Source organism: Coregonus clupeaformis, chromosome 5, assembly GCF_020615455.1.
Source record: "Coregonus clupeaformis isolate EN_2021a chromosome 5, ASM2061545v1, whole genome shotgun sequence".
Classification (NCBI taxonomy): Eukaryota; Metazoa; Chordata; class Actinopteri; order Salmoniformes; family Salmonidae; genus Coregonus; species Coregonus clupeaformis.
In genome coordinates this window covers 20,610,206-20,637,810 of record NC_059196.1, presented here as the reverse complement: position 1 = coordinate 20,637,810, position 27,605 = coordinate 20,610,206, and the positions used below count along the sequence as shown (strand labels likewise).

Sequence of the window (27,605 nt, the reverse complement as noted above, 5' to 3'; positions counted from 1 at the left end):
AACCCCAGACACAGAGTTTCACTTGACTCGACACTTGACTTAATAGGACAGTCTTTCAGGGAAAGTCTTGTCCCCCCTCAGATGACTGGAAGCAGTTTTAATTCTGCAAGGTATCTTCAAACTAAGCATACATGTACTGGGTTGTAACCATCTTTTACAATGCATAGGACATTTATCAACATTTACATTTCAGTCATTAAGCAGACAACTTAGAATCAGTGCATTCAACCAAGGAAGGTAAACCAACCACAAAGTATAAAGACGACAGAAATAAGCAAGACACTAGAAAAGCGATACCATTGTATGATGTTTTATTAAAAAGTAAAGAAAACATACGTCAGCCTGGCTAACTCCTCCCCACTAGCAATTATTGATCAGAAGGTTTACCATTGGCAGTGATGGCTGGGGGAATACTATTTACCTCAAAACAAAGAAAAAAATAGAAGATCTAAACTTCAAATCCATATCCTTTATTGGAAAATCTTTACATGTGAGCCCCACACCTGTCCAACCAATCCCGACCCCAGTTGAGACTACTAATATAAAAAAAAAAAAGCTGTGTAAAATACTTTAGTTCCTCTGGAAAGAAAGAAAGCATTTACAACAGACAGGTATTCTACTGAGGAGGGCAGTCACTTTTGCAATTGTTTAGATTTGCTCTTCCATCTATATATTCAATGTAATTGAACAGCCAACAATGAAATCTCAATCATCTCAGATACAGGAGTTGAGTAGTACAAACAAAAACCTCAAAGCGCTTTTTAAAACTGCCCAAATTATAAGAACCAAATGAAATCAGATCGTAGGATTGATGATTCAATGACAGTGTTGGAAAACCTCCAACATACCGCATAGAACTGTACATACAGAACAGGCCATAATCAAGACATCTGCATTGTATATCACTACCTAACCTGCAGTCTGTACATAGCTACCCCAACACCACATCTGAGAATTACTACAAGGCCCTTAGCGCTCTCCAAGGTGTGATTATGATACACAGTATGGTACACACTCTAGCGAGAGGGAAGGGGTGTTTTAACACCTATCCTACAGTAGAATGTGCATGAGGTTGTTTAAGGCGATATGAACACCACAAGAGGTTCTCATGGGACCACGGCTTGCACTTTGCTGGTTAAACGTGCAGGAGTATTGCGCCACCTGGTGCTAATGGATTTGAACCTAACAACACTTCCCATGGTCCATGAACCCTCCTCCACACACAGACCACCTACCTCGGACTAGAACCCAACCAGACCTTGTATGGATGACATAAATAAAGGTGACCGCTGACAAATCTTTGTGAAGGAAGTGGCTACAGCTCACAAGTATTTCATACACTGCCTTTGAATCAAATTCAGCCAAATGTGCAACAAAACAATCACTAAACATGAAAATCCCATTTAAGTCAAACACGTTTCCATGCATTTAGAACATGGCTATGCTTGTATGTGGTTTAAAATAATAAATGCCTATAATGTCAATGAGACAGTAGACATGAAAACATAGGCCTAGTTTTACAGGGAGAGAACTACAGGGCTGAGTTTAAGGGGAATCATCTACTTAACCGGAGGACATTAAGGAGGTGAAAGGTTGGGCAACGTGGTGGACCAGGAATGAGACACTGCAGATAAACGTGTTGCTGCAACCACAACAGAGTCCTCTGTGGAGAAGGAGGAGGCTAAGATGTACTGTTGTTTTTACAATAGGTCTTTCCATTGTCAATAACACTGGAAACTGAATTGCATATGTAAAAACCTGGATTATCTGGTTCAATGCTTAGGCAGAGTGATGGCTAGGCAGTGTGCTTGTGTGTAGCCTGAAGGAAGAATTCAGACGTATATGCCAAGTGCTTTGGTGCCCTCACATGGCTGGGTTGCCCAAAGGCCAGTTGTTCAGTCACGTCAAAAAGCAAAACCAGAGAATGATGACACTGTACATCGACATAAATTAGTTATATCCTGGACAACGGTTACCAGCCCATCTCTCACAGCCCAAGCCGCACAGAAGCTAAATTACAAGTTTAAACTTGGGAGGATGACCAGAATGTTAGGTGTGGAAGGGGATAAATTCACATTAAAAAGTCTAAGAGCTCTGACAAATCCTCTCGTCTTAAATGTAAATGTCTTGGTTTGAAAAAAGTATAATATTAAATCGCATTACAAATATAAATCAGTTTCTTTTTTTACTAAAAAATATTAACATAAAACCAAAATCACAAAAAACTCCATCTGAGAAGTTGAGTACCATTTCCTCAGAATTGGGAGATGGGTTCTGTTTTCATTTAGGGGCAGAAATTTGAAAAGACAAAACAGAAAAAGCACCCTGGACTTCATTATGAGCGTTTTTGCCGCTTGGAATGTCGGTGGCTGGCCCGGTTCTCCTCGTCACTATCCCCGCCATCGCCCCCCCGCTGCCCAGTTCTCCGGTTGTCGCACTCCTCGCCATCGCTCTCCTGCTCCCGGTAGTCCCTCCGGCTGGACGTGGCCACCGCCCGCTTGCTCTTCCTCTTTGCTCCGCCTTCTTCCTCGCTCTCCTCCTCTTCCCTTCTCCTTCCTTTCCTCCTCTGCTCCACCACTGCTTTCCTGGGCCGACCCACCTTGCCTTTCGCATTCTGCATCTTCCGACCCTTCGGCGTCTCCTCCTCTTCTTCCTCCTCCTCCTCTTCATCCTCCGAGACCTGAGGGGTCCGACTGACTCTCTTCCGCTGGCGGCGGCGCAGGTAGCTGAGGCCGGGCAGCAGCTTGTGGAGCAGCTCGGTGAAGCACTGCTCCGTCTTGGCCATGCAGGAGAGCACCGAGCTGCCCGGCTGGTTGTACTCCTCTGCGTTGGAGAACACCAGCTTGACGTCCTCCAGGAAGTCCTGGGCGTGCCGGTACTGGCCCTCGCTGAACTTGGCCTGCATGGTCTGGAAGTCCATGGGGCTGGAGATGATGTCAAAGTAGTCCTCCGCCTCCTCTACTGACACCGGCTCTCTGGAGAGAGGACGGCGAGGTTAGGGGTCAGGTCTACTGTCTCAAATCTAGTTAGCTTGTTACCATTGCCATGGAATTCACATGGACACCTACATTGAACATCTAATCAACTGTCTGATATCTATATAGTTTGGGTCAATGTATGTTGTTACATTGAGATGGGACTATCTGTCCAAAGTTAGTTGTGCCAGTCAAGCCATAGTTGAAACACTTTCAGGAGGCATTTCCCAGCTTCACAAATGTTTCACTGCATGCCAGTCTAACTAAGAGACTAGTAGTGCATCAGTCTCACCTGAACGGCCAGCTGTAGCGGAATTTGACCAGTTTCTGCAGGATCTCCTCACTCCTCTCCAGCTCCAGGGCCTGCCGACGCACACCTGTCTTTGAGCTCTGACGCACCTGCAGCAAACCAAACACACCATATTAGTGTTGGGAAGGGGTCAAATGATCTGCATAGAAGCTGGCTTGCACCAGTGTGTCTTTGAGTCACCAGACCAAAGTCTTTCTAACCATGCGTGTTCTCACCATCTCGTCGATTTCTGCAGGGCTGCTAGGGGCGGCCCTCGGTTTACTGGGTTTACTGGGGGGAGAGTGCTTCTTAGAGCCACCCTTACTAGACGCCTTCGATGCTTTAGAGTGCTTGGTCTTCTTCCTTGATCTCACTGGGAAGCAGAAGAGTCTAGGTAAATACACAGACCATCAGGAAAACATTTCAGTCAGCCCCATTTGTTGTACCTGTATGAACTAAGAATAGTGATGAAGCTATAATCACAAGTAAAATGTTAACATTCAGATTCTTTTTTAAATCTCTCAATAGACATCTTAAAACAGATCTCCTCCGTTCTACTAGGTTCATCAACAAGCCCAACTTCTCAGAGGGAGGGAGCCATGTCTAGTCACGAGACCTCAAAATGCACTAAGCCGTATCCTCTCTGTTTGGTTTGCAATGTTATTGCAGTACTATAACCACCAACCACCACTCTCTTCCAAACCCAATTGTGTATGGTTACCTTACGTGCAGGCCAAAAATCACAGAGGATCACTCTGCCACATACTGTCAGCCAAGCCGGGGGTGAAAAGCCCGCCAGATCAAAAAAGGGGGGACAACACTCAGACAATGAAGGAGGAAGAGAATGGGCTCCGAATACTGCACCACATTTCTGTCATCCCCATCCCCCTCTGCACCCGTGAAATGGAAAAGTGTCCATTGTTCAAGCTGTTCAGAGTTTTCCCTGGTCTGCTGGTCAGGATAGGAGAAACTCACTTCAGAGTGTAAGGGCTTCTGGGTCAGCACTTATACCCAATTCAATAAATATACAGTGGGTATCATAGATAAGTATGAGTTGGGATTGAAATATATTTCATTGTGAATTTGTCATTGATCTACACAAAATACTCCATAATATCAAAGTGAAAATAACTAAATGTGGAAGAGGTCAAGGGGTGTGAATATACTTTCTGTAAGGTCCCTCAGTCAAGTATTACATTTCAAGCACAGATTCAACTACAAAAACCAGGGAGCATTTCAGTAGCCTCAAAGATGGGCAGTGATTGGTAGGTAAATGGGTAACAATAACAAATCAGACATTAAAATATATCTTTAAGCATGGTCAAGTTAATAATTATGCTGTGGATGATGTATTAAACCACCCAGACACAAAGATACAGTCGTCCTTCTGAACTGAGCTGAAGGACAGGAAGGAAACTGCTCAGGGATGCCACCATGAGACAGTAGGTGATGGGAGAAAACTGAAGATGGATCAACATCGTAGTGACTCCACAATAAAGACCAAAATGACAGAGTGAAAATAATACAAATATACATAATACAAATATTCCAAAACATGCTTCCTTTTATCACAGCAAAGGAATACAAAGTTTGGCCTAAATGAAAAGCCTCATGTTTGGGGCAAATCAAACACGTCATTGAGTAACCGCCTCCTTATTTTCAAGCATGGTGGTGGTTGCGTCATGGTATGGGTATGCTTGACATCCGCAAAGACTGGGGAGTTTTTCAGGATAAAAACAAAACGGGATGGAGCTAAGACCAGGCAAAATCCTAAAGGAAAACCTTCTTCAGTCTGCTTTACACCAGACACTGGGAGAGAAATTCACCTTTCAGCAGGACAATAACCTACAACACACAGCCAAATCTACACTGGAGTTTCTTACCAAGAAGACAGTGAATGTTCCTTAGTGGCCAAGTTACAGTTTTGACTTAAATCTGCTTGAAAATCTATTGGCAAGACTCCCACTAAATTGTAAAAAATTGTTTTAAAAAGAAAATGTCGCCAAGGGGGTGAATACTTATGATAGACACTAGGCTGGAACAAAACCCTGCACGTTGGCCACCCTGCTCTCGTCAGTACTGTTACATTGGGTTATGGTAAGTAAGGGTCCCTACAGGAGTCAATAATACTCACAGCTGTGGCCCATGGCCTTGTAATCCTTATCCTCCTCGTCCTCTTCATCAGAGTCCTCAGATTCAGACTCCGCTTCATCCTCAGAATCCTCCTCTTCCTCAGTGTCCTCGTTGTAGTTTCTGGAACAACAAGTAGCCATTAGCATTCTATGTTAAAGAGCGTTCATCCAATTGGTACCCAACAACCACATAACCAGTGTTCTAGCAAAACCCGCTTCTTTCTTTACACGCTGTAGGTTTGGAAGAACATCTGAAACATGGAACAGAATTGTATGATTTTGGGAGGCTCATCAGTGGAGTCAAAATAATAAAACACTAGAGTATTTTCCAAGTGGCTTATACAGCACCATCTTTAGATTGAAACGGCTTGCTCGTCGTGTTTGACGACGAACCAGAAAGTGTAGACACAGCTAAGTCTTTAATCCTCCAGTGAGGTGATGCGTGTTATTGTGTGACCCCTACCTTTCGCGGGAGCAGCGTCTTTGCACGGCGGGCTGGCAGGCGGGGCACAGCCACTCCCCTTGAGGGATGCGGTAGAGGGCGGGGCGCAGACAGAACAGGTGGAAGGCCTTGTTGCACTCGTCACACAGGATGAGCTTGTCATCCTCACCTGAAGAAAGGATGGAGGGGAGAGGAGAGATCATCACAAACAGACTCAGTAAGTAGTCATTAACTCAAGACAATGAAATGTGTAAAGTCATTAAGACCAGCAAAAGTTATTCATGTAAAATATTAAATAAGGAGAACCCTCTCTGAACGGACTGCGCGTGCAAAAGCTACAACTGAGAAAACGAACAACGCCCGTGCTGCATCCTTCACCGCCCAGGACCCACAGCTACAAGTTAGGGCCAGAGGTGGTTAATGATTAGAGGTGTAGGAACTATTTTGACAGGGACAGGTGTGAGAAAAAAACCCTGAGTGGTACACAAAAGGGCTAGGGAGTAGGGGATGATATGGGATTGAGCCAAGGAGCTGCCCCAAGACATCCAGGGTCATTTGGCTAGGGCTCCGTTTACAATGAGACAGCTGGTCAAAACCCCAGGGAGAAGGGTCCCAGAGTGACTTTTGTTTCACTCATTAGCTCACCCATTAGATCTACTAAAACAAGCATTCATCAAAATAATTTATAACCTATATAAATCTGTCATTTCCAAATATTTGTAGTTCAAGATAAGGCTACAAGTCATGGCTGACCTGAAATCACTGGGTAGGTTTCCACTACACCAACTCTGCTAATGTCAGATCTGCTACATGGATAGGAGGGAGCGGTGTATTTTCATACAGGACCTTGCGTATTGTACTTCTACTAATTGGTGCTTATATTACTTCAATACTTATACAGGGCCTTATACTGTAGTATCCTACTGCTAGTTCACCTGTAGTGTGGCTGTGTGGCAGTGTGTGGTACACCTGCACCTGTCTGACACTACCCTGTCCCTGCTCTGGGCTCGTCCCCCTGCCCTGCCTGGGACTAACCATGTCCCGCAGCACGAGGACAGGTGGCATCAGCCCTGTCCCTGGAGAGAGTACAGGTTGTTATTGGAAGAGAGAATGTGTTCCAATAACATAACTGGTTAAATCAAGGTAATACATTTACTAGAGCAAAGCTCAACACATAGCTGATAATAACTTCTCTTAGCAACTTCACTTCAGTCATTCAAAGATTCTATTATATTAATTATGTATTTCTGCCTGTTCGAGAGGTCTGACTCAAAGGCCAAAATGTGAAAAATTGTCCTCTATCCATCGCTTTCTGAGTTTTCTATGCTCCCCAACTATCTAGCTTTGATTTCGATGACTGTAGCAAGCTGCACTGAGCAAAACACCACATTTCACTGCACCTATTGGGTGTATGTGACAATAAAATATATATTTTTAAAGAAACTAAATGTAGGTGATTATTTCTACAGTTTCAATTTAGTTTTAGTCATTTCAATGTCGATTAAGATCGTATTTCCACTGAAATGTTTGTTAATAAAACATTTTACTCAAACCACCTCGCGGGCCGGATTTGATGGGCTCGCGGGCCTTGTTTGACACCCCTGCTTTAGTGGCAAGTTGTTTGGAATGCAAGATGATTTGTGGATCGCTGAGTCTTCACAGCACCTTGCTCAGGCGGATCATCTCCAACAGGCAGAAAATGACAGTCAAATGCTGTAGTGTAGATCAGGTTTCCCAAACTCTGTCCTGCCCCCCCCACCATCAAGCTTAGATTATTTGAATCAGCTGTGTAGTGCTAGGGCAAAACCCAAAAAACTTGCACCCAGGGGGCCCTAGGACCGAGTTTGGGAAACTCTGGTGTAGACTCAATACTGTGAAAGGTTTTCTTGACGAAACTTTGGGGCACGGTGCTCTACCGCCACCTAATGATAGATTTCAGCACAACATACAGTGGGGAGAATAAGTATTTGATACATTGCCGATTTTGCAGGTTTTCCTCATTCCAAAGCATGTAGAGGTCTGTATTTTTATCATAGGTACACTTCAACTGTGAGAGACTGAATCTAAAACAAAAATCCAGAAAATCACATTGTATGATTTTTAAGTAGTTAATTAGCATTTTATTGCATGCCATAAGTATTTGATCACCTACCAACCAGTAAGAATTCCGGCTCTCACAGACCTGTTCGTTTTTATTTAAGAAGCCCTCCTGTTCTCCACTCATTACCTTTATTAACTGCACCTGTTTGAACAAGTTACATCTGTAGCTCAGCTGGTAGAGCACAGTGCTTGTAACACCAGGGTAGTGGGTTCGATCCCCGGGACCACCCATACACAAAAAAAAAAAAAATTATGCACGCATGACTGTAAGTCGCTTTGGATAAAAGCGTCTGCTAAATGGCATATTATTATTATTATTATAAAAGACACCTGTCCACACACTCAAACAAACAGACGCCAACCTCTCCAAAATGGCCAAGACCAGAGAGCTGTGTAAGGACATCAGGGATAAATTGTAGACCTGCACAAGGCTGGGATGGCCTACAGGACAATAGGCAAGCAGCTTGGTGAGAAGGCAACAACTGTTGGCGCAATTATTAGAAAATGGAAGAAGTTCAAGATGACGGTCAATCACCTTCAGTCTGGGGCTCCATGCAAGATCTCACCTCGTGGGGCATCAATGCTCATGAGGAAGGTGAGGGATCAGCCCAGAACTACACAGCAGGACCTGGTCAATGACCTGAAGAGAGCTGGGACCACAGTCTCAAAGAAAACCATTAGTAACACACTACGCCGTCATGGATTAAAAACCTGCAGCGCACGCAAGGTCCCCCTGCTCAAGCCAGCGCATGTCCAGGCCCGTCTGAAGTTTGCCAATGACCATCTGGATGATCCAGAGGAGGAATGGGAGAAGGTCATGTGCTCTGATGAGACAAAAATAGCGCTTTTTGGTCTAAACTCCACTCGCCGTGTTTGGAGGAAGAAGGATGAGTACAACCCCAAGAACACCATCCCAACCGTGAAGCATGGAGGTGGAAACATCATTCTTTGGGGATGCTTTTCTGCAAAGGGGACTGGATGACTGCACCGTATTGAGGGGAGGATGGATGGGGCCATGTATCGCGAGATCTTGGCCAACAACCTCCTTCCCTCAGTAAGAGCATTGAAGATGGGTGGTGGCTGGGTCTTCCAGCATGACAACGACCCGAAACACACAGCCAGGGCAACTAAGGAGTGGCTCCGTAAGAAGCATCTCAAGGTCCTGGAGTGGCCTAGCCAGTCTCCAAACCTGAACCCAATCGAAAATCTTTGGAGGGAGCTGAAAGTCCGTATTGCCCAGCGACAGCCCTGAAACCTGAAGGATCTGGAGAAGGTCTGTATGGAGGAGTGGGCCAAAATCCCTGCTGCAGTGTGTGCAAACCTGGTCAAGACCTACAGGAAATGTATGATCTCTGTAATTGCAAACAAAGGTTTCTGTACCAAATATTAAGTTCTGCTTTTCTGATTTATCAAATACTTATGTCATGCAATAAAATGTAAATTAATTACTTAAAAATCATACAATGTGATTTTCTGGATTTTTGTTTTAGATTCAGTCTCTCACAGTTGAAGTGTACCTATGATAAAAATACAGACCTCTACATGCTTTGTAAGTAGGAAAACCTTCAAAATCGGCAGTGTATCAAATACTTGTTCTCCCCACTGTACATATACACTACCGTTCAAAAGTTTGGGGTCACTTAGAAATGTCCTTGTTTTTGAAAGAAAAGCTATTTCTGTCCATTAAAAGAACATAAAATTGATCCGAAATACAGTGTAGACATTGTTAATGTTGTAAATGACTATTGTAGCTGGAAACGGCTGATTTTTAATGGAATATCTACATAGGCGTACAGAGGCCCATTATCAGCAACCATCAGTCCTGTGTTCCAATGGCACGTTGTGTTTGTTTATCATTTTAAAAAGGCTAATTGATCATTAGAAAACCCTTTTGCAATTATGTTAGCACAATATATATTATTGGTATTTTACCCCCTTTTTTGCCCCAATTTCGTAGTATCCAATTGGTAGTTACAGTCTTGTCCCATCGCTGCAACTCCCGTACGGACACGGGAGAGGCGAAGGTCGAGAGCCGTGCGTCCCCCAAAACACAACCCAACCGAACTGCTTCTTGAGACAGTGCCCGCTTAACCCGGAAGCCAGCCTCACCAATGAGGAAACACCGTACACCTGGCGACCGAGTCAGCGCGCACTGCGCCCGGCACGCCACAGGAGTCGCTAGTGCGCGATGGGACAAGAACATCCCTGCCGGCCAAACCCTCCCCTACCGTGGACGGTGCTGGGCCAATTGTGCGCCACCCCATGGGTCTCCCGGTCGCGGCCGGCTGCGACAGAGCCTGGACTCGAACCAGGATCTCTAGTGGCACAGCTAGCACTGCGATGTAGTGCCTTAGACCACTGCGCCACTCGGGAGGCTGTATTTCTGATCAATTTGATGTTATTTTAATGGACAAAAATGGAAGGACATTTCTAAGTGACCACAAACTTTTGAACGGTAGTGTATATTTTCTACATCTAATTGACTTTAGTGTTAAAATTAGATCCACTTTTAGGATAATTTCTGCAATTGTTTCTTATCAATTGGCATGCGCTTTCCATTGACACCATTTTAAATTCCCCCTTCAGTTTTCGGACTCCCTCACACAGCTCCAGGACATTGAGGATCACTCACCTTTCTTGCGGCAGACCTTGCAGCGTGCGTTCTCTGCCGACATGTCCCACTTGATGCAGGCGTCCAGCATGCCCAGCAGCACGTGCATCCGGGAAAAGGTCTGGGCCTCGCGGATCGCCGTCTTCCATTTCTCGACTGCTGTCGCCACCTGCACGGCAGACAAATTACTATTATTGACTTTTGTTTTTTTAATCTCTTTTATTGTATAGACTTTTACAGAAAAGTATGTGTTTAAAATGCATTTTAAATAAACATGTATTTGATTTGAAAAGACAGTCCTCCTTAAACTCAAATACAGCTTAGGATAGAATAAGCTCTTTAAAACCAGATCAAGGATCAGATTACCCTAGCTTCAATCCTATTCTTAACCATTAGCAGGAAGAAGAAACATTGGATTCTGGATCAGTCATTAGTAATACCCCTTTCATAAATAGACAAATCCCACTTTTTTACCATACCATCTTCTTTATACCATCTTTTGTTTATATCTGAAAGGGGTAGGGGGTAAAAAAAACAAAAACAAAAACATGGTACATTACAACCCACCTCGAGACCTAGTCATGAAACCTTCATTTTCTGACCCTGTAACCAAAAAACTGGTAATGGGCTGTGAGAATAGATCTGTTGTATGCAGGTAAATTCAATGACACCTTCCTAATTTGAATTGCAAACAGGCCCCATGGTTTAACCCCCCCCCATCGAAATTGCCGATTACACACTGACATGTATAAAAGGGGTTATACTTGCAAGAAAGTGATAAATAAGGGGCTGTTTGAAAGGGGGTTGCCTTGTTTTTATTATAGGTAACATACCATGTTCTGTCTAAAATAGGTATTACTCACCCTGGCCTCCTCCGCCAGCTTCTTCTCCTCATCCACCTCCTCTGTCTTCCTGCTCTCCTCCCCTTCCTGCTTCTTCTTCTTCTTCTGCTTGGGGGCCATGAAGCCCTGCAGGAACTTCTTGATGACGCAAGCCTGGAGGGTGATGACACACTCCCCAAAGTCCTTCAGGTTCTCCAGGTCACGCACCTGAACACACAGAGAAAGAGACAGGGGTCAGAGGGGAAAGGTCAAGTTCAGATGTCATACTTTGCTGAATGTGCAACACACAAATAAAAATACAGGTAAATGGGCATTGAGGAAGCTCTTGAAAAGTTGGTAGATACAAAATAATGTGTACGGCCATTAGTTTTTCCTGACCATATGACCTGACCAGATAAGTGATCAGGATAAACTCCTGATTCAAAACATGTGAATTGATTGTATGAATAAATAGTTACCTTCTTCTCAAACTCATCCATGCTGTCGTCCATGTAGCCCAGGCCGCCCTTCTGGAGGCGCGAGGCCACCTCGATGACGTCGCTGCGCAGGTACTTGAGCAGCTCCTGGTGGCCATCGCAGCTCCTCAGCCCCGGGTTCCCCTTGCGGGCCAGGTTGATAGAGTGGAGGATGTCCTGGTACCTGTCAGCGTACAACACCCAGTCAGTCAGTCACACTTACCTGATTCATGTGACCTAACCAGGAAAAACTCTGGGCTATTTGCATAAATTGGACAACTTTTAAAAAGTGTGGAGTCGCTCACAAGGCAGTCATTGGGTGAGTGAGTGAATTCATGGAGGGTTTGTAGAATGTAAGGCTCACGTCTCCTCACCTGACTTGCAGCTTGGTCTTCAGCTCGCTTTCTCTCACACCCTGTGCATGGAGGCTCTCCACCAGGTCATCGAGGTCCCGTGGAGCATCACACACAAACCTTCAACACAACAAACACAAGCTTGGTGTAAACACATAGTATGTCCAAGCACAAATATAATCATCTGCTCTCTGGTGTAAGTATTGTTTCAACATTGTTATTGAAAGACACACAAATTGTTTTAGTTATCAAGTCAACCAATGACCATTCTCTGCTAGTGAGTTTCTTACCAGAGGTTCTGTCCCTGGTTGGGAGTGGTGGTCTCGATGCAGACAGCGGCTGGCGCCCCCTGGTGGGCTCCCTCGCTCAGAGCACCATCTAGACTGCCACCGTCCTCCTCAACATCTGCAGGACCAGTAACAGAACAGGGTAGTGTTCAGTAGGCACAAAACCGAAGAAAGTGAGGGACTATCTGAACTTGACCAATAAGTTTATATGTTTTTCCTGTTGCACTACGTTTTTCTACGGTGTGCCCTAATGAATACGACCCAAGTTTAACGATGCAACTACAACAAAACCATCTACAACTAATAATACCAATAAATTATATTTTGGGGTTCACAGCTAATTCTAAAAATGTTTTTGACATGGTCAAATAACTCAAGCATAGATTGGTAACTTGGTTTCTAAGTTGGCACACAGAAACCACAGGGCCATGAGTAATGTAGTCAAAAAGAATGGCACTGACTGGCCTATAGGTGGCACTGTTGTAAGAGGTGTCACTTAAACCCTCATATCAGCCGCCCTGTTTGACCTAGAGACTAAACTTTGTATGTAGGCGTCTTTTACATGCTGAACAAATGTGCTTCGAGGACCCATAAGGTCCGTAGGCCTCTCTTAACTTCAGGGTTCATACACATTTTGACAGATGGAATTTCATTACTTTTAACCAAATTTCCATGACCAACCGTTAGCGTAGTCTATGTGCGTATAACAAAAGTATGCGTAATGTGGTATTGACACAGAGGCTGCTCTCTGTACCATCTCCTGTCGTTGTGCAAGGCACTTAACCCCCCACAAAGTAGAATACCAGTTAGGCAACTGTATAACACGTGGTCAACACTCTGGGTGTGCAGGCTTTTGATCAAGCTCTGCTCAAACACAGAGGGGGACTGGAATAAAAGCCTACACACCCACTAGCTGTCCTGTATAACATTGCAACCAAATACGTTACGCCTTTTGAAATAATTCACTAATTTAATACATCAAAGATCAAAAATGGCTATGTTAGGCTACAAATATTTTTATTCAGCTGAAGCAAGCCCACAAATTTTCTTCAGTAAATTTACCTTTTTAGTTTAGTCATACCTTAGAAGTGTTTACTTTGCAGGCTGACTAGAATTTATTGAGTTACAATGTCCTATACATTGGATGCCCAAATCAACTGGAAGTATCTCCAAAAGTTTTGAAGCCACATAATCCAAAAGAAAGGCTACATCTAATCTTTTTTTCCACCTAATATTACTGTTTGCGATTCACACATTTTAATTTTTATTCACATTCGATTCATCGTGATTGAACCAAATCCCAACTAATACAATGGCGAAGTGAATCGCTTGTTATAAACAATAATTGTTTAAATGAATCAACTTTGTATGGCCTTGTTCGCAAGTGTTGGTGGAATGTTTTTTGGGACATGACGAAAACATACATGCTAATAATAGCTAAACCGTTAACTACAGGGTAAATATGTTTTAAATTGGCTACCTATTATTAGTCTGTTCTCGATCATATTTTATAGGCTATATATAGGCCTACCTGCTGCTGCAATGTCTGACCGTCTCTCTTTCCTTGAGCAACTGACCACTCCTCTGGCATGCAAGTGATGCGCGCAAACAGACGCGCTAAAGTGTCATTCTGATCCTGGCTGATATGTTGATTTTAATTTGATTTATAAAATATTTAACAGTGCCTAAATAAATTACATTAAGTGAAATTATTAAATTAATTTCCATGACTTTTCCAAAACCTTTCGAATTGTATCATTTTCCAAACTTTTCCAGGCCTGGAAAACATTTAAAAATTTCATGACTTTTCCAGGATTTTCATGACGTACGAACCCCGTAACTTAGTTTGAGAAAAGCTAAGGGATTGGTTAAGACAGCGGTTCTCAAACTAGGGCTTGCCGGATATAAAAATGGGGTCGCGGGAGAATTGAAAAATGTATGCTATTGCTAGCAATCAAGAGGAAAATGACTGAACGACTCAAACACCCCAGCTTATACTCTCCAAATGGACGTTAGCTGTGAGGGTCGAGATGCCCATGCATTGACTTATGTTCACTATACATGTTGGATGCTATTCACGAGGACATATTGTTCTATCTCACGATTCCCAAGCATGAAACGGTACAGGGGATGTTCAGTGTGCTGCATCACTATATTGACGAAAAACAGATTCCATATGGGATCGAATGATGTGCTTTTGCACCGATGGGGTTCAATCTATGGTGGGATGGCGGGCAGGCCTGTGCACTCTAGTTTTAATGCGTCTCCCTCTGCCATACGGACGCAATGTATGATACATGCAACTGGCAGCACAAAAGCCGAGCACAGAACTCAGAGATATACTGCAGCAGGTAACTTAGATTCTAAACTAAACAAACCCACTGTGCGCACGCCTGTTCGCAAAACTATGTGGAGATATGGGATCAGAGCATGACAATGTTCTATTTCATACCGAGGCTTGGTGGTTATCGAGGGGGAGTGTTGGAAAGATTTTTCACATTGAGAGAGGAACTGTTGTCTTTCACAATGGGATCACAATTTCTTTTTTTTACAAAAAGACTTGGTTGACTTTCTGTGTAATGAAAATAAAATGTGTATCCTTGCTTATGTAACGTACATATTTGGGAAACTGAATGAACTGAACACAAGCTTGCAGGTGTTTTGGTTCCTGACTCAAAGGGAATACCCTGCCGTCTCCCCCTGAGCATTAATGCCATGTTCAAAACAACTGGGAACATCGGAAAAAACGAACTCCGACTGGGAAAAATAGTTTTGAACGGTCATCCTACTCAGAATTCCAACTCGGGAGCTCGGGTCTCTTTCTAGAACTCAGACTTTCTGAACTGAAGATCACTAACGTCATGATTTGACCTCATATTTTTCTGAGTTCCCAGTTGTCTTGAAGCACCATAAAACTCATGGGTGAAGCTGGATTAAGTGCTCTCGTCTGCATTAAAACCAAACATTGATCCGGGTTGGATGTGAGAGCAGAGATGAGGTGTACACTGTCGACCACACTCCCTGACTTTGAAAAGCTCCGATGCGACATGCATCAAGCACACCCATCTCATTAGTAGTGGTGCGATGCGATACATTATGTCAGACTAATTTGCAATTGACTGTCATAGCCCCACATTAAACGTATGTGATGGTGATTTGAGAAATACTGTTAGAATGTTTTTCAATTGACTGCCATATCCCCAAAGGAAAAAATAAACATTGGCTGTTAATAATTACATACTTTTTCCCCCAACATGGTTGGAGTCCAACATTTTCAGATATGAAAACCGTAGGTTTAAGAGATGGCTGATTTATTAATAAATAAGGAAAGCAGATTTTACATGTTCATTTAAATCCTTTGTAAATCCACTCCACAATGCCTTATCAACTTGAAACTAAGTTTGGCATTGATATGTTAAAAAATAAGGAAACTAGTAACAATTCACTTTGACTATGTAACGCTAATGCTCAAAATAATCATTTAAAAAAAATCTTCTCATGGACTAAAAGTCAGATTTACTCCAAATGTAGTATTTTGACTCATCACAATAGTCCCTAAAGAGTTTAAGAAAATAATGTTGACGTATTCAAAGATTGCCACACTATACCAGTAGATGCATATTAGCACATACAGTAATATGCAAAAAATACTTCAAAAATCTTCTCATGAACCAAAGAACCAAATAACATGTAGGCCCATGGTACATGTCTTACCTTAGTTTAAAAACAGCTAAGGGTTTGGTCAAAATATGGCTGAGTTATTGACAAATCAGATCTTGTGTCCATTTAAACCACTGTAAATCCACTCCACAGTGGTCTATCAACTTGAAACTTGTTGTCGCTATCATGAATGTCCCTAAAATGAACCACACTGAATTTGGGATTGATATCTAAAACAAGGAAACTATAAGCAACTCATTCTTTGCATATGTAACGCTAATGCTCAAAATCCTCATGAACCATACGTCAGATTCACTCCTGATGTTGTATTTAGATTCATGATTGCACATAAAGATAGTTCCTACATGATAGAGTGCTTGCTTTGTTATTCAACTGATCATGTCCTTTCTGTCATCCTGGGAGCCCAGTTCATTGTTGCTCATAGATATATTTATCAATTATATTTCTTTACTCTTCAGGGACATGAGGCACTATACCTAGCTAGTGAAGAGCATAAGCTGTACTAGTACTAAGGTTTGCAGACTCTCAGCTGTGATGACAGTGTTCTCACCATTAGTCTCCTCTTTGGTGGCCTCCTCGTCCTCAGGCTCGGCTGCAGCCTCCTCCAGGGGGAGGGTGTAGCTGTAGTCAATGCTGTCGTGCACCCAGCCCTTCTCTATGTACAGGCCAGGCACCACATCAGAGAACAGCCAGTACCTAACACACAGACACAAAGAGTTGGATGGTCAATACCGACGGTAATATAAACCAATAGTGACATTAAATCAACTATGTGGTAAAACGGTTTACATTTTACATAGTTGTCGATTTTCTAATATATCCAATGTCTTGGGACCGTTGAGGATGCATGCACTAAACCATACAACTTATGTGCATGTATCAAGAGTCAACTTTAAATGAAACACCTGAACCATTGAAGTGTGCATGCTGGCTGACCTGTTATGGTTTCGATCAGTTCCCAGTGGGATTCTCCTCAGCACCAGTTTGGCTTTGGCGATGCCGTCCTGGAAGGCCCTCTCTGCTGCAGCCTTCTGCTTGCGGACACGCTCCTCCTCCGCCTCCTTCTCCATGCGCTCTGAGGGGAGAGAAACAATTATTTGAGCCTGTGACACTTTTTATAGGCACATCATTCATAACAGAGCATTCCCATTGCATAAATGACCTAAGCAATCATGGACACTCAGCCTTGTTTGGCTCAAATTCAACCATGGTTATCTTATCCTTTCTAATTGTCCCCCACGATGAAATCGGGGAGAGAACTGTGGATCTGTCTCCGTCTGTTAGTACGTTAGTCACACAATCTCAGACCGCATTGGCCCCATTTTGACTAAACTTGTGTGAATGATGAGTCTTACCATAGAGATCTGGCATTAACAAAATTACACTGATTGGTCAGATGGTGGCGCTGTAACAAGAGATTGAAAATGCAAACTTTGAAAGGTTAAGCCCCTCACCCTGTTTGACCTAGTGTCGTGAAATGTGGTACATAGGACCCTCTCCTTACACAGAACATATTTGCCTCAGGGACTCATAAGGTCTGTCATGATGGAATTTCCGGCATTTTGAATTTGTGAAAAACACTTAAACACTACTCTTCTGGCACCGAATGACCGAACTGCACAAAACTTCGTATGTGGCATCTATGGACAAAGGTCTCTCAACGCAGTCTTCTCCAGACTATTGACCAATAAACTTTCATGTGGTCTGGCACAAAGGACATTCATATTGTAACAACATTAGGTACACAGGTTGCAAACATTGTCAAGACAACATATGCAAGAACATTCATATCGACCACACGGTGGCGCTATAACGGACACGTTTATATCTCTTAATCTGTTTGACTCAGAGTGATGATATTTGGCACACATGCTCAGAGATGAGTCTAGCTAACCAACGAGATCTCAAAAACCAATGGCCCGATTTTGACTAAACTTGAGTGAATGATGCATCTTGCCATAGAGATCTGGCATTGGGGGGGTGCTGCATCATTCACGCCTTTGTTAAGAAATATTTTTCTATGACTAGTGATAGTCTAATGACCAACAACACTTCCGGCTGTCCTTACCCTTGTTCTGTCTGTCCTGCTCCTCCTTTTCCTTCTTGGCCTGGATGGACATCAGCCTCCTACTCTTCACTGTACTGATCATGTCTTCAGGCTCTGCGGCCACCGGCTCTGCTTTCACCTTCTTCACCTCTTTCTTGGCACTACCCTCTTTCTTCTTCTCCATCTTGGCGGTGGCTGACGGCGTATCGCCATTGGCAGCCTCCTCGCCTTTGACCTCGGCTTGTTCCTTGCGCCGCTGCTTCTCAGCCCGCTTGCGGTCGTTGACCTCCTTGAGCGAGGCCAGCCTCTCCTTCCACAGCTCGGCCGAGCGCTGCTGCATGGAGTCCACATGGTCCTCCACCGAGTAGGTCATGAGGATGCGGTGGCACAGTGCCACCAGCAGGCTGGCCTTCTCTGTCGACGTCAGCTCAAACACCTCCACCGCCTCCAGCCGCTCGAGGAACTCGCTGCTTACCACCTGGTCGAAGCCCCCTAGGGGGCCCCAGTCATCCCCCCCAGAGCCCTGGCCCGAGTCATCGCCGTGGGCGTCGCACGGCCGCAGACACAGGCGCACCAGCTCAGAGACAGAGTGGAGCGTGAGGGGGATCTCCGACAGGGGCATGTCCAGCTCGCTGTAGCCCTCGGCCAACTCATCCTGCAGCAGGGTCTGCAGCAGCACCACCAGCACACGGTTCAGGTAGAGGAAACCTGCCTTCTCCCCGGCCAGAGCCTCCATCAGGGCCACTGCCGTCACCGGGTACTGGTCATCGGGCATCAGCAGGCCCGCGTAGCAGTTGAGGAAGTCTGCCACCATGGCCACGTCTCCGAACAGGGAGTTGGGCAGCCCCTCTGGCATGTCGACCAGCTTGAAGACAGGTAGTGCCTTGCCGCCCTCGATCTCCAGGTCCTCATAGCGGCGCTGCTGCTCTCGGCGCACCTGCAGCTCCTTCTCCCGCCGCTCCTTGGTCTTCTCCCGGAGCTTCTCCTTGATCTCCTTACGTTTCTTCCTCATCACGTCCTGCTTCTCCTCCTCGCTCATGGCCGCCCATTTCTTCTTGTGCTCCAGCAGCTCCCAGCGCTTCAGGACCAGGTCACGGAGCTCCTCGGGCAGCCGGCCCCGGTCCTCAGGCGAGAGGGCCTTGGCCGCCTTGGATATGAGACAGGACATGGCGTTCCTCTTGTCCTCCTTGCCCTTGTTCTCCTTGTAGTAGCGCAGCAGGTGCAGGGCCATGGGGTGCAGGGCCTTGCCCAGTTTGGGGGTCCCTGGGCCAGTGCTCCGGGCTCTCTTCTTGGGGCTTCCGGCGGAGGGAGGGCTCTTGGCCAAGTCCAACAGGGTCATCTGCTTCATCTTGGGCTTCTTAGCGCCCCCACACTTTTCATCCTTTTTGGAGGAAGCCTTCTGACTGCTCTTGCCGGGGGTCTTTTTGCCAGCAGCAGATTTCTTGTCCCCAGGTTTTTTGCTGGATTTTGGAGAGGAGAGGACAGAGGCCCCTCCCTCTCTTTTCTTGGGGGTTCCGGAATTCTTTACCTTCAGAGGCGAGCCATTCATTTTCATCTAAAATATAAATGGATGCATTATTGAATCAATCTAATGCAACACACTAAATATGCAAATTCAATTGAACAACATTTAAATTCTCAAACCCTGTGTCCTATTCCAGGTGAACTCAGATTCTTTATAAAACCACTAAGCCAGCTAAAAATATATGCAAATGAGATTACATCAGCATACATAAAATTTGACAAACCTGCATGTGGCCCCAGATTGTAGGGCTCAGGGGCATGCCGAGAGAATCCTTCTTTTTCTTCTTCTCGTTCCCCGAATTCACTCCTCCTGGGGTGTTCGAGGTCTTCAGCTTCTTACTGGGTTTGCCCTCCGTTGAGCTCAGGCTCTTGCGCTTGGTTGAGACGGGATTCTCTGCAAAAAACTAGAAGGCAAACAAAACTACTAGTCACATATTTAAAAACAAATGTAATATAAAATCTTAAATACAATGCCTTCAGAAAGTATTCACACCCCTTGACTTAAGTTGCATGGACTCAACCGGTGTGCAATAATAGAGTTGATGATTTAATGACTACCTCATCCCTGTACCCCACACATACAATTATCTGTACGGCTCCTCAGTCGAGCAGTGAATTTCAAACAGATTCAACCACAAAGACCAGGGAGGTTTTCCAAAGCGTCGCAAAGAAGGGCACCTATTGGTAGGTGTTTATTTTTTTTTTAAAGCAGACATTGAATATCCCTTTGAACATGGTGACGTTATTAAATCACACTTTGGATGGTGTATCAATACATCCAGTCACTACAAAGATACAGGCTTCCTTCCTAACTCAGTTGCCGAAGAGGAAGGAAACCGCTCAGGGATTTCACCATGAGGCCAATCAATGGGGCCTTTAAAACAGTTACAGAGTTTAATGGCTGTGATAGGAGAAAACTGAGGATGGATCAACAACATTGTAGTTACTCCACAATACTAATTGACAGAGTGAAAAGGAAGCCTGTGCAAAATACAAATATTCCAAAACAAGCATCCTGTTTGCAACAAGGCACTGAAGTAATACCGCAAAAAATATGGCAAAGCAATTCACTTTTTCTCCTAAATACAAAGTGTTCTGTTTAGGGCAACTCCAATACAACACATTACAACACATTATTTTGAAAAGAATAAATTTTAAAAAACAGCCAAATGTTGCACAATCAGGTGTGGAAAAGTTTTATAGACTTACCCAGAAAGACTCACAGCTGTAATCGCTGCCAAAGGTGCTTCTACAAAGTATTGACTCAGGGCTGTGAATACTAATTTAAATGAGATTTCTGTATTTAATTTTCAATAATGTTTTCACCCTGTCATTATGGGGTATTGTGTGTAGACGGGTGAGATAAAATATATTTTGAATTTAGGCTGTAAGAACAAAATGTGGAATAAGTCAATGGGTATGAATACTTTTTAAAGGCAATGTATGATGCCGTTTTGTCTTACTGTTGTATTTTATCTACATGTTCATTTTTCATCACATAATCCAGAGCTCCTATATCAACAGGAGATTATGTGGAGGTTTTTGGACCAAAAAAAAGTACAAACACCATATAAATCTAGGTTTACCTTGTGTGGATCCAGGAGGAAGTCGCTGAATTTGCTGGGCAGGTTGAACTTCTTCACCAGTTCATCCTCCACCACCCAGGGGGCCGTCTCTCCTATCCCAAGCCGGAGTGCATAGTGGCGGATGAAGTAGCGCATGATCTCCTTGGTCGGAGGGCGCTCAGTCCGGAAGAGGCTGTCCACTGGGACATCACTGATGACCTGTTGGTGTAGGGTTTAAAAATGTATATAAATTACATAACATAGACACCAGTGTTGTGTTCATTACAGCATGCAATGGAAAACGTTTTAAATCTATTTGGTAACAGAAAACAAAAATGAGTGTCTCTATTCAACAAGTTCAAGTGGCCCTTCCTGTTTCAATCCATTTTCTTCCATTTTGTTACCAATGAACACGACCCAGTTACCTAAAACATATACACTTGATGGCCGGAGGTGAACAACAGACATTTTAAAGCAGTGGAGAGGACACCAACCTTGTCCTCACTGATCAGCTTCACGTCGTACTTGTGTGGCAGGAACTTTGGCATCACCCATCTCTTCTTCTCCTCCTTCATAGCGGTGGGAGTTTTCCTGGGGGAGCGCCGTGCTCGGTCACCTAATGGCAAACAAGCACCCAGTATATTTTAACACTCATGTACATTTTTGGGATCAGGTCAGTGTGGATCCTATGCTATTTTTACATGTACATTTTAATTAAAACAAAGTTTATCCAGGTTTGTCCAATTGACATCAAATCTCTTTAATATGTGAAAATAGCCGTCTCTAAACTAGCCCACGTCTTAAAGCTTCATGTGCTGTGTTGTAGGGATGTAACTTTTTTTTGTTGTACATTTCAATCAGGGGTGCCAAACTCATTCCATGGAGGGCCTAATGTCTGCTGGTTTTTGGTTACAATTAAGACCTAGACAACCAGGTGAGGGGAGTTCCTTACTAATTAGTGACCTTAATTCATCAATCAAGTACAAGAGGGAGCGAAAACCCGCAGACACTCAGCCCTTCATGGAATGAGTTTGACACGTGGTTTAAACTGACACGTTATTTTATTTTTTTAATCGATTTTCCGTTTAAACCAAGAAATCAATTCAATCAATTCACAATGAAGCTGCCAGCAAGGGTTTGGGTCGCACAGTGCGTCCCTTTCAGATGGTTAAGCATTGCACCTGTACTACTGTACCTCAATGCCACCTCTCAAAGTTTACTAGCGTCTGCTAAATGGCATATTATTATTATTTACATTTCCTTCTCATAGTATTGCCATACAGGACTTCTCTGCTGGCGCTTGCCTCTCTGCTATTTTCCCCAACATAACGATGACGTAGTGGCGGCTAGTCGATTCCAAAATAATTGATCTCTCGACTCCTTGCACGTCGACTCCCATTTCAGAGTGTCAAGATTAGATTCCGCTAGGAATCAACTCCTAAGATCCAGTACTTTTGGAACGGAGGAGACTGATTAGTTGCCGTACTTCCGAGAACACAAACACTTGCATCTTTCATAGCGAGCTAGCGAGGGACGGAAAGAGAGGGGAGGGGCACAGTATAGGCAGGTCGGCCACCAGGCAGACAGAGTCAGAACCATGCACTAGGCCTATCTACCGGCAATCAAAAGCTGTATCTCGCAATGGAATGCTGTAGTTCACCATTTCTTCACTTCTGTAAAGGGCCTATCAAAGAATAGGTTAGGATCGAGATGAGCACGATGCAACACGTCGCTCTCATACAGTCACTGCGCATCTTCACGGGTTCGCTTCACACTGTTCACAGCGTGGTAGCCTGGGCACCAAAACAGTGGCGAAGTTGAGCCTTGCGCTTCAACGCTCTTAGTTGTTGCATAAATTTACCCACTATGCTGTTTACTTTCTGCATCTACTTCATATCGCTGAGTCTACCTTTAAATTTACAAAACTTTCCCCAGTCCTTTATAGCCTATCGTCTAGTTAAGGCTATAACCGAGAAATAAATGTTTTGTTATAACTGCACTGTAATTTACATTCTGTAGGGAAAAAAATAAAAACGGTCAGGGATTTTTCTTAATGTGAAGGATCCCAATTTCGTTTTAAACTTTTACACCCCTACTGTGTTGTGGATTTTGGTGTAGGTTACCCAAAATCTAATAATTTTATTTGTTAGCACAACATGACCCAAAGGTGCTATACTCACTGAGGCTCTCTCTCCTGCTTTCCCTGGGGCTCTCCTCCTCTCTGGGCAGCTGTTGTTCCTTCTTCTGGTTCTCCTGGCTGGCATTCTCCTTGTCGCTGGAAGGAGAGTCGCAGGCTCCCTCTAGCTTCTTCTCCGACGTTTCGCCCTCAGCATTCCCCTCAAGGGGGTGTATCTTCACGACCTTAACCCGCAAACTCTTTTCCTTCCCCACCTAAAAACACCAAAATGAATTGGGGGAGGGGGGTAAAAAGGTATTTCAGATCAAATACGTGCAAAAATGTGTAAAATTGGGTGCATTTCATTTTCTATCAACATATTTTCCATTAACAGTATTTCTTCCACCTTCATTGACTACCATCTCACCACATGAAAACAAACATCCACAGCATTAGACCAAAATAAAAAGAACCTCACCAGAAAGTCACACTCTTCGTCTACGGCGTATTTGGTGAGGATCTCCACCCAGGCCTGGTCCACCAGCTTGTCCAGGGAGACCGTGTTGTGATGAACCATCTCCAGGACGGGCTTCTCGAACCATAGTGGGTACTCCTCCTGAAGCCTGGACATAAAACACTCATGTCAAACATCTCATTTATCTAACAACACTCAATTTAAAATTAGTGCTAACTGGGTCCCGTGTAGCTCAGTTGGTAGAGCATGGCGTTTGCAACACCAGTGTTGTGGGTTCGATTCCCACGGGGGGCCAGTATGGGAAAACATTTATATATATATATATATATATATATATATATATATGCACTCATTAACTGTAAGTCGCTCTGGATAAGAGCGTCTGCTAAATGACTAAAATGTAAACTGATTTGGGTTTATTGGTGAACTTTCACTCAACTAATTTTGACAGATTGCGGCTTTGTGTGGCTATTGCTATTTGCACTATTCACACTAATCTAGTATGATACATGCCATTTAGCAGACGCTTTTATCCAAAGCAACTTAGTCATGCGTGCATACATTTTTACGTATGAGTGGTCCCAGGGATCAAACCCACTACCCTGGCGTTACAAGTGCCATGCTCTACCAATTGTGCTACAGAGGACTGCAAATGCTTTCATTTCATTCATAAACATGCACGCAGCAGTCTGAGCCGAGGAATACATACAAATGGTAACGCCTCAATGAAACAGACTGTACAGTGTACACAACCACTTCTCCAACAGGGGGAGACAATTCAAACCCTGACTTCCCTGCTTGGTATAAATAGACATCTTTAAATACGGCTGCTGATCCTGCCTGGCCTGCGCCGAGGGTGCTGGTGGAGCACAGCCTGGCTGTGGCACTAACCTGAGGTCATTCGTGTACACACAGAACTCACAAAGTTTCACACCCTCCCACAGCGCAGCACTTAATGCCACAGCAGCCAATCTGGACACACTGTACTGAAACGTATCAAACGAGAGAACCTAGACCTTGTCTATAAACATTCCCTAATCAAATCCCTTCAGATGGACACAAATGCCTAGGGTTTAGGGGGGGGGGTGAAATGCTAGGGGTTGTTTCTGGACCAGACCACACACTTATTTTGCGCCCTCCTCATTTCATTAAATAAAATGAAGGCTTTCTCCCTGTCACTGGATTCCAGGATGACTCAATCTATACGTCCTGCAAAAAGAAAGGAGGCGCACAGGGAACGTCCAATAACAACACAGCTGTGAATCATGTGACCTTCAACGGGAGACAGTGAGCTGTGGGTGCTACAGATGGAGCTGCACTGATATTTTTTGCATTGTATGTAATGACGATTTATATTTATTTTGAAACAGGGCATTTCTGTTAGCGGTCGTAATGTCGCTCAAGCTAGACTTGCTTGTTACTCACAGTTCAGTGACTTCTTGCTCCTCCTCCCAGGCCTCCTTGTGTGTGAGCTGGTTGCTGCCGGTACTCTTGCATGTCCAGATGCGTTCGGCATATCTCTGCAGGCGCGCCTCATACTCTCTGTAGCCATTTCATCAGGATAACAACAACATATATTCTCCTCAAATTATCATACAGTCTCATAGTGTGAGTACTAGGATACAGGATAGGAACAGCCACTTAGTCACTTGACTCAGTTAGCTCTACGGCAAACCCAGAGTCCCCCCCATTCATAATTAATTAATAATGTTAGCAGCAATTGATCTCAATAATTTAAAAGGGTGTGAGGGACGTCCCACACCAGACATACATTCGGGATCCTTTCATAACTGAGCCAAAGTGCAGGGTAATCACCATAAACACTGTGCTCCAACTGAGACTAAATCTGTAGGGACTAAGCAATGTGTTAAGTCGTGTCCTGATATCATTATCACTTTGGCATCTATAACCCCAATGGCTATAGGCTAGATGTTTAGCAGTACAAACTTTACTCATTATATTACACTGACTGAGAAAATGCAGAGCACAAACGTTTTGGGTTGATGATGCTGTGCACTGGGATAGTAGTATTAGGGTTTGCTTACAGGTGGCACATAATTTGCTGTTTATCAGATAAGGTTATTGTACTGTACCTTTAGACTAGAGACAAAAAATGGTGATGATGGCCTAGTGAGTTATGCAGCCTCAAGGAGCAATACATTATGTCAAACTCACGTGGGGCACCAAAATACTTCTGTAACTATTGTATTGAACTGCATTGTTATTACACAGTTGAACAACCTGAACGATGCATGTTTAATATCAATAGGGCATGCCAGGCAGCCATGCATCAGCTACACTTGATTGGAAAGTGATTCACGAACACGTTTGCTTTTTTCTTACAAGTCATATAACAACAGTTGTATTTCCAACAAGTCAAACTTGCCAGTTTTTTCTGCAAGTCAAATCCGACCGATTTGATCATGAGCTAGTGTCAGAACTGACGTGATGTAATCTGTGACGTTTTCTGTCTGTAGTTAGCTGCTTGCTCTTCAGTCTACTCTGTAAAGTTAGCTAGCTATGCTAACAAACGCGCCACAGAGGCGACATGACAAACTCAAAGAGACCGTGAGAATCACCCAAACCAGTTATGCATAATCAACTAGATAACTGGATTGTGCAATTCTCAAATAATATTATTAGTAGTTAGCCACCGTTTGTCTAGTTAGCTAGTTTTAAAAAGAGAACACAACTTTGGCTACGAAATAACAATGTGTGCTCATATTACGACACAGGGAAAACAATCCCAAAGAAGCACAACAAATTCAACATAGCTACAGTATTTAGTTATTAAACTTCAGGAGGTGAATAACATTTTAAATACTGACAAAATGCAATGTCCCAATTAGTGTGCATAATGGTTGTACTTTGATAGTCAGCTAGCTAGCTGGTGAACCGAGTCGGCTTTGCCATAATGTGAAAGGATACTCTTTGTTCCTGAAGGCCTCCTTGGTGTGTTCGATGATGTAGACCTCCTCCTCTGGGCCTGGCAGCTCGGCTAGCGGCTTAATCAGCGGGTAGGGTTTCCGGCCCAGCAGTGGTGCCATCCTGAGTACGAAACGGCAGCGATGACGTCTTTAAAAATAAAACTCCTAGCACAAAACTACGCAAAATATGACAATATGGCCTTAGCATGTAGTCAAGTATCCACAAATATTCCAGGAGCATTCAACGTGTAGCATCTAGCTAGCTAACCTAGCAAGCTAGCTAGTCGGCTAAATCTTCGCTGCAAAACAATAACACAGCACTTCTTGCTAGCAGTCAAATCGCATTCTTGTTCTGTTCGCTGGTAGTTGTGTCATTGTTTATCAACAGGAACTTGTCAAAAACAGCTGTTTAAAAATGTACACTGAGAATGGACTCTTCGGGTAGGCTACACGGATAAACTTCTGCTAGCTAGTCCGAAAGGAGGATGGAGAGGCGAGCTGACAGGATTCTCGAACTCGCGGCAACAGCGGAGGTTCCCGTCAGGGGGTCTGGCGCGCTCTCTACACTCCGTTCTCCAAAGACTAGGCCTCTTCTCATGGAGTGAATTTGTTTGACTCGCAGTTTCCGTCCTTGAAAGTTGAAGTTGTTACAATAATAGAAAAGGGTTGTAATAACTTAATTGAAATATGCAAGAGGTTAACACCTGGGTTGAAAAAATGGCGGGAGTTCCCGCCCGGCAAAATTCTGCACAACCCCCAAAACTCAGTTCCCCCCGCAGCAAAC

At 44.0% G+C, this 27,605-nt stretch overlaps 1 protein-coding gene across 2 annotated transcripts; it reads right to left on the bottom strand.

The window, feature by feature from the left end:
• Nucleotides 1-294: 294 nt before the first annotated feature.
• baz1b (bromodomain adjacent to zinc finger domain, 1B) lies at nt 295-27,605 on the bottom strand. 2 transcript variants are annotated; one of them, XM_045213333.1, is made up of 21 exons: nt 26,823-27,605; nt 25,320-25,436; nt 23,898-24,042; nt 23,484-23,694; nt 21,798-21,919; nt 21,325-21,522; nt 19,963-20,142; nt 18,236-19,769; nt 17,104-17,242; nt 16,718-16,863; nt 12,490-12,604; nt 12,221-12,319; nt 11,850-12,030; nt 11,413-11,598; nt 10,571-10,718; nt 6,774-6,914; nt 5,860-6,007; nt 5,399-5,517; nt 3,501-3,637; nt 3,268-3,374; nt 295-2,975 (listed from the first exon to the last, which is right to left on the bottom strand). In XM_045213333.1, exons 1-21 carry the CDS (start codon nt 26,939-26,941, stop codon nt 2,336-2,338), a joined length of 4,932 nt encoding a protein of 1,643 aa, XP_045069268.1. In that variant the 5' UTR covers nt 26,942-27,605; the 3' UTR covers nt 295-2,335. The 2 variants fall into 2 exon arrangements, with proteins under 2 accessions (XP_045069268.1, XP_041731703.1); XM_041875769.1 differs by lacking the exon at nt 6,774-6,914.

Coding starts and splice junctions, on each gene's coding strand:
- baz1b (XM_045213333.1), bottom strand. CDS start 26,941: ATGGCACCACTGCTGGGCCGGAAACCCTACCCGCTGATTAAGCCGCTA. Junction 17,243..18,235: donor GCAGGACAGACAGAACAAGG/GTAAGGACAGCC, acceptor CTCTCCCCTCAG/AGCGCATGGAGAAGGAGGCG. Junction 11,599..11,849: donor TGGATGAGTTTGAGAAGAAG/GTAACTATTTAT, acceptor CTGTGTGTTCAG/GTGCGTGACCTGGAGAACCT.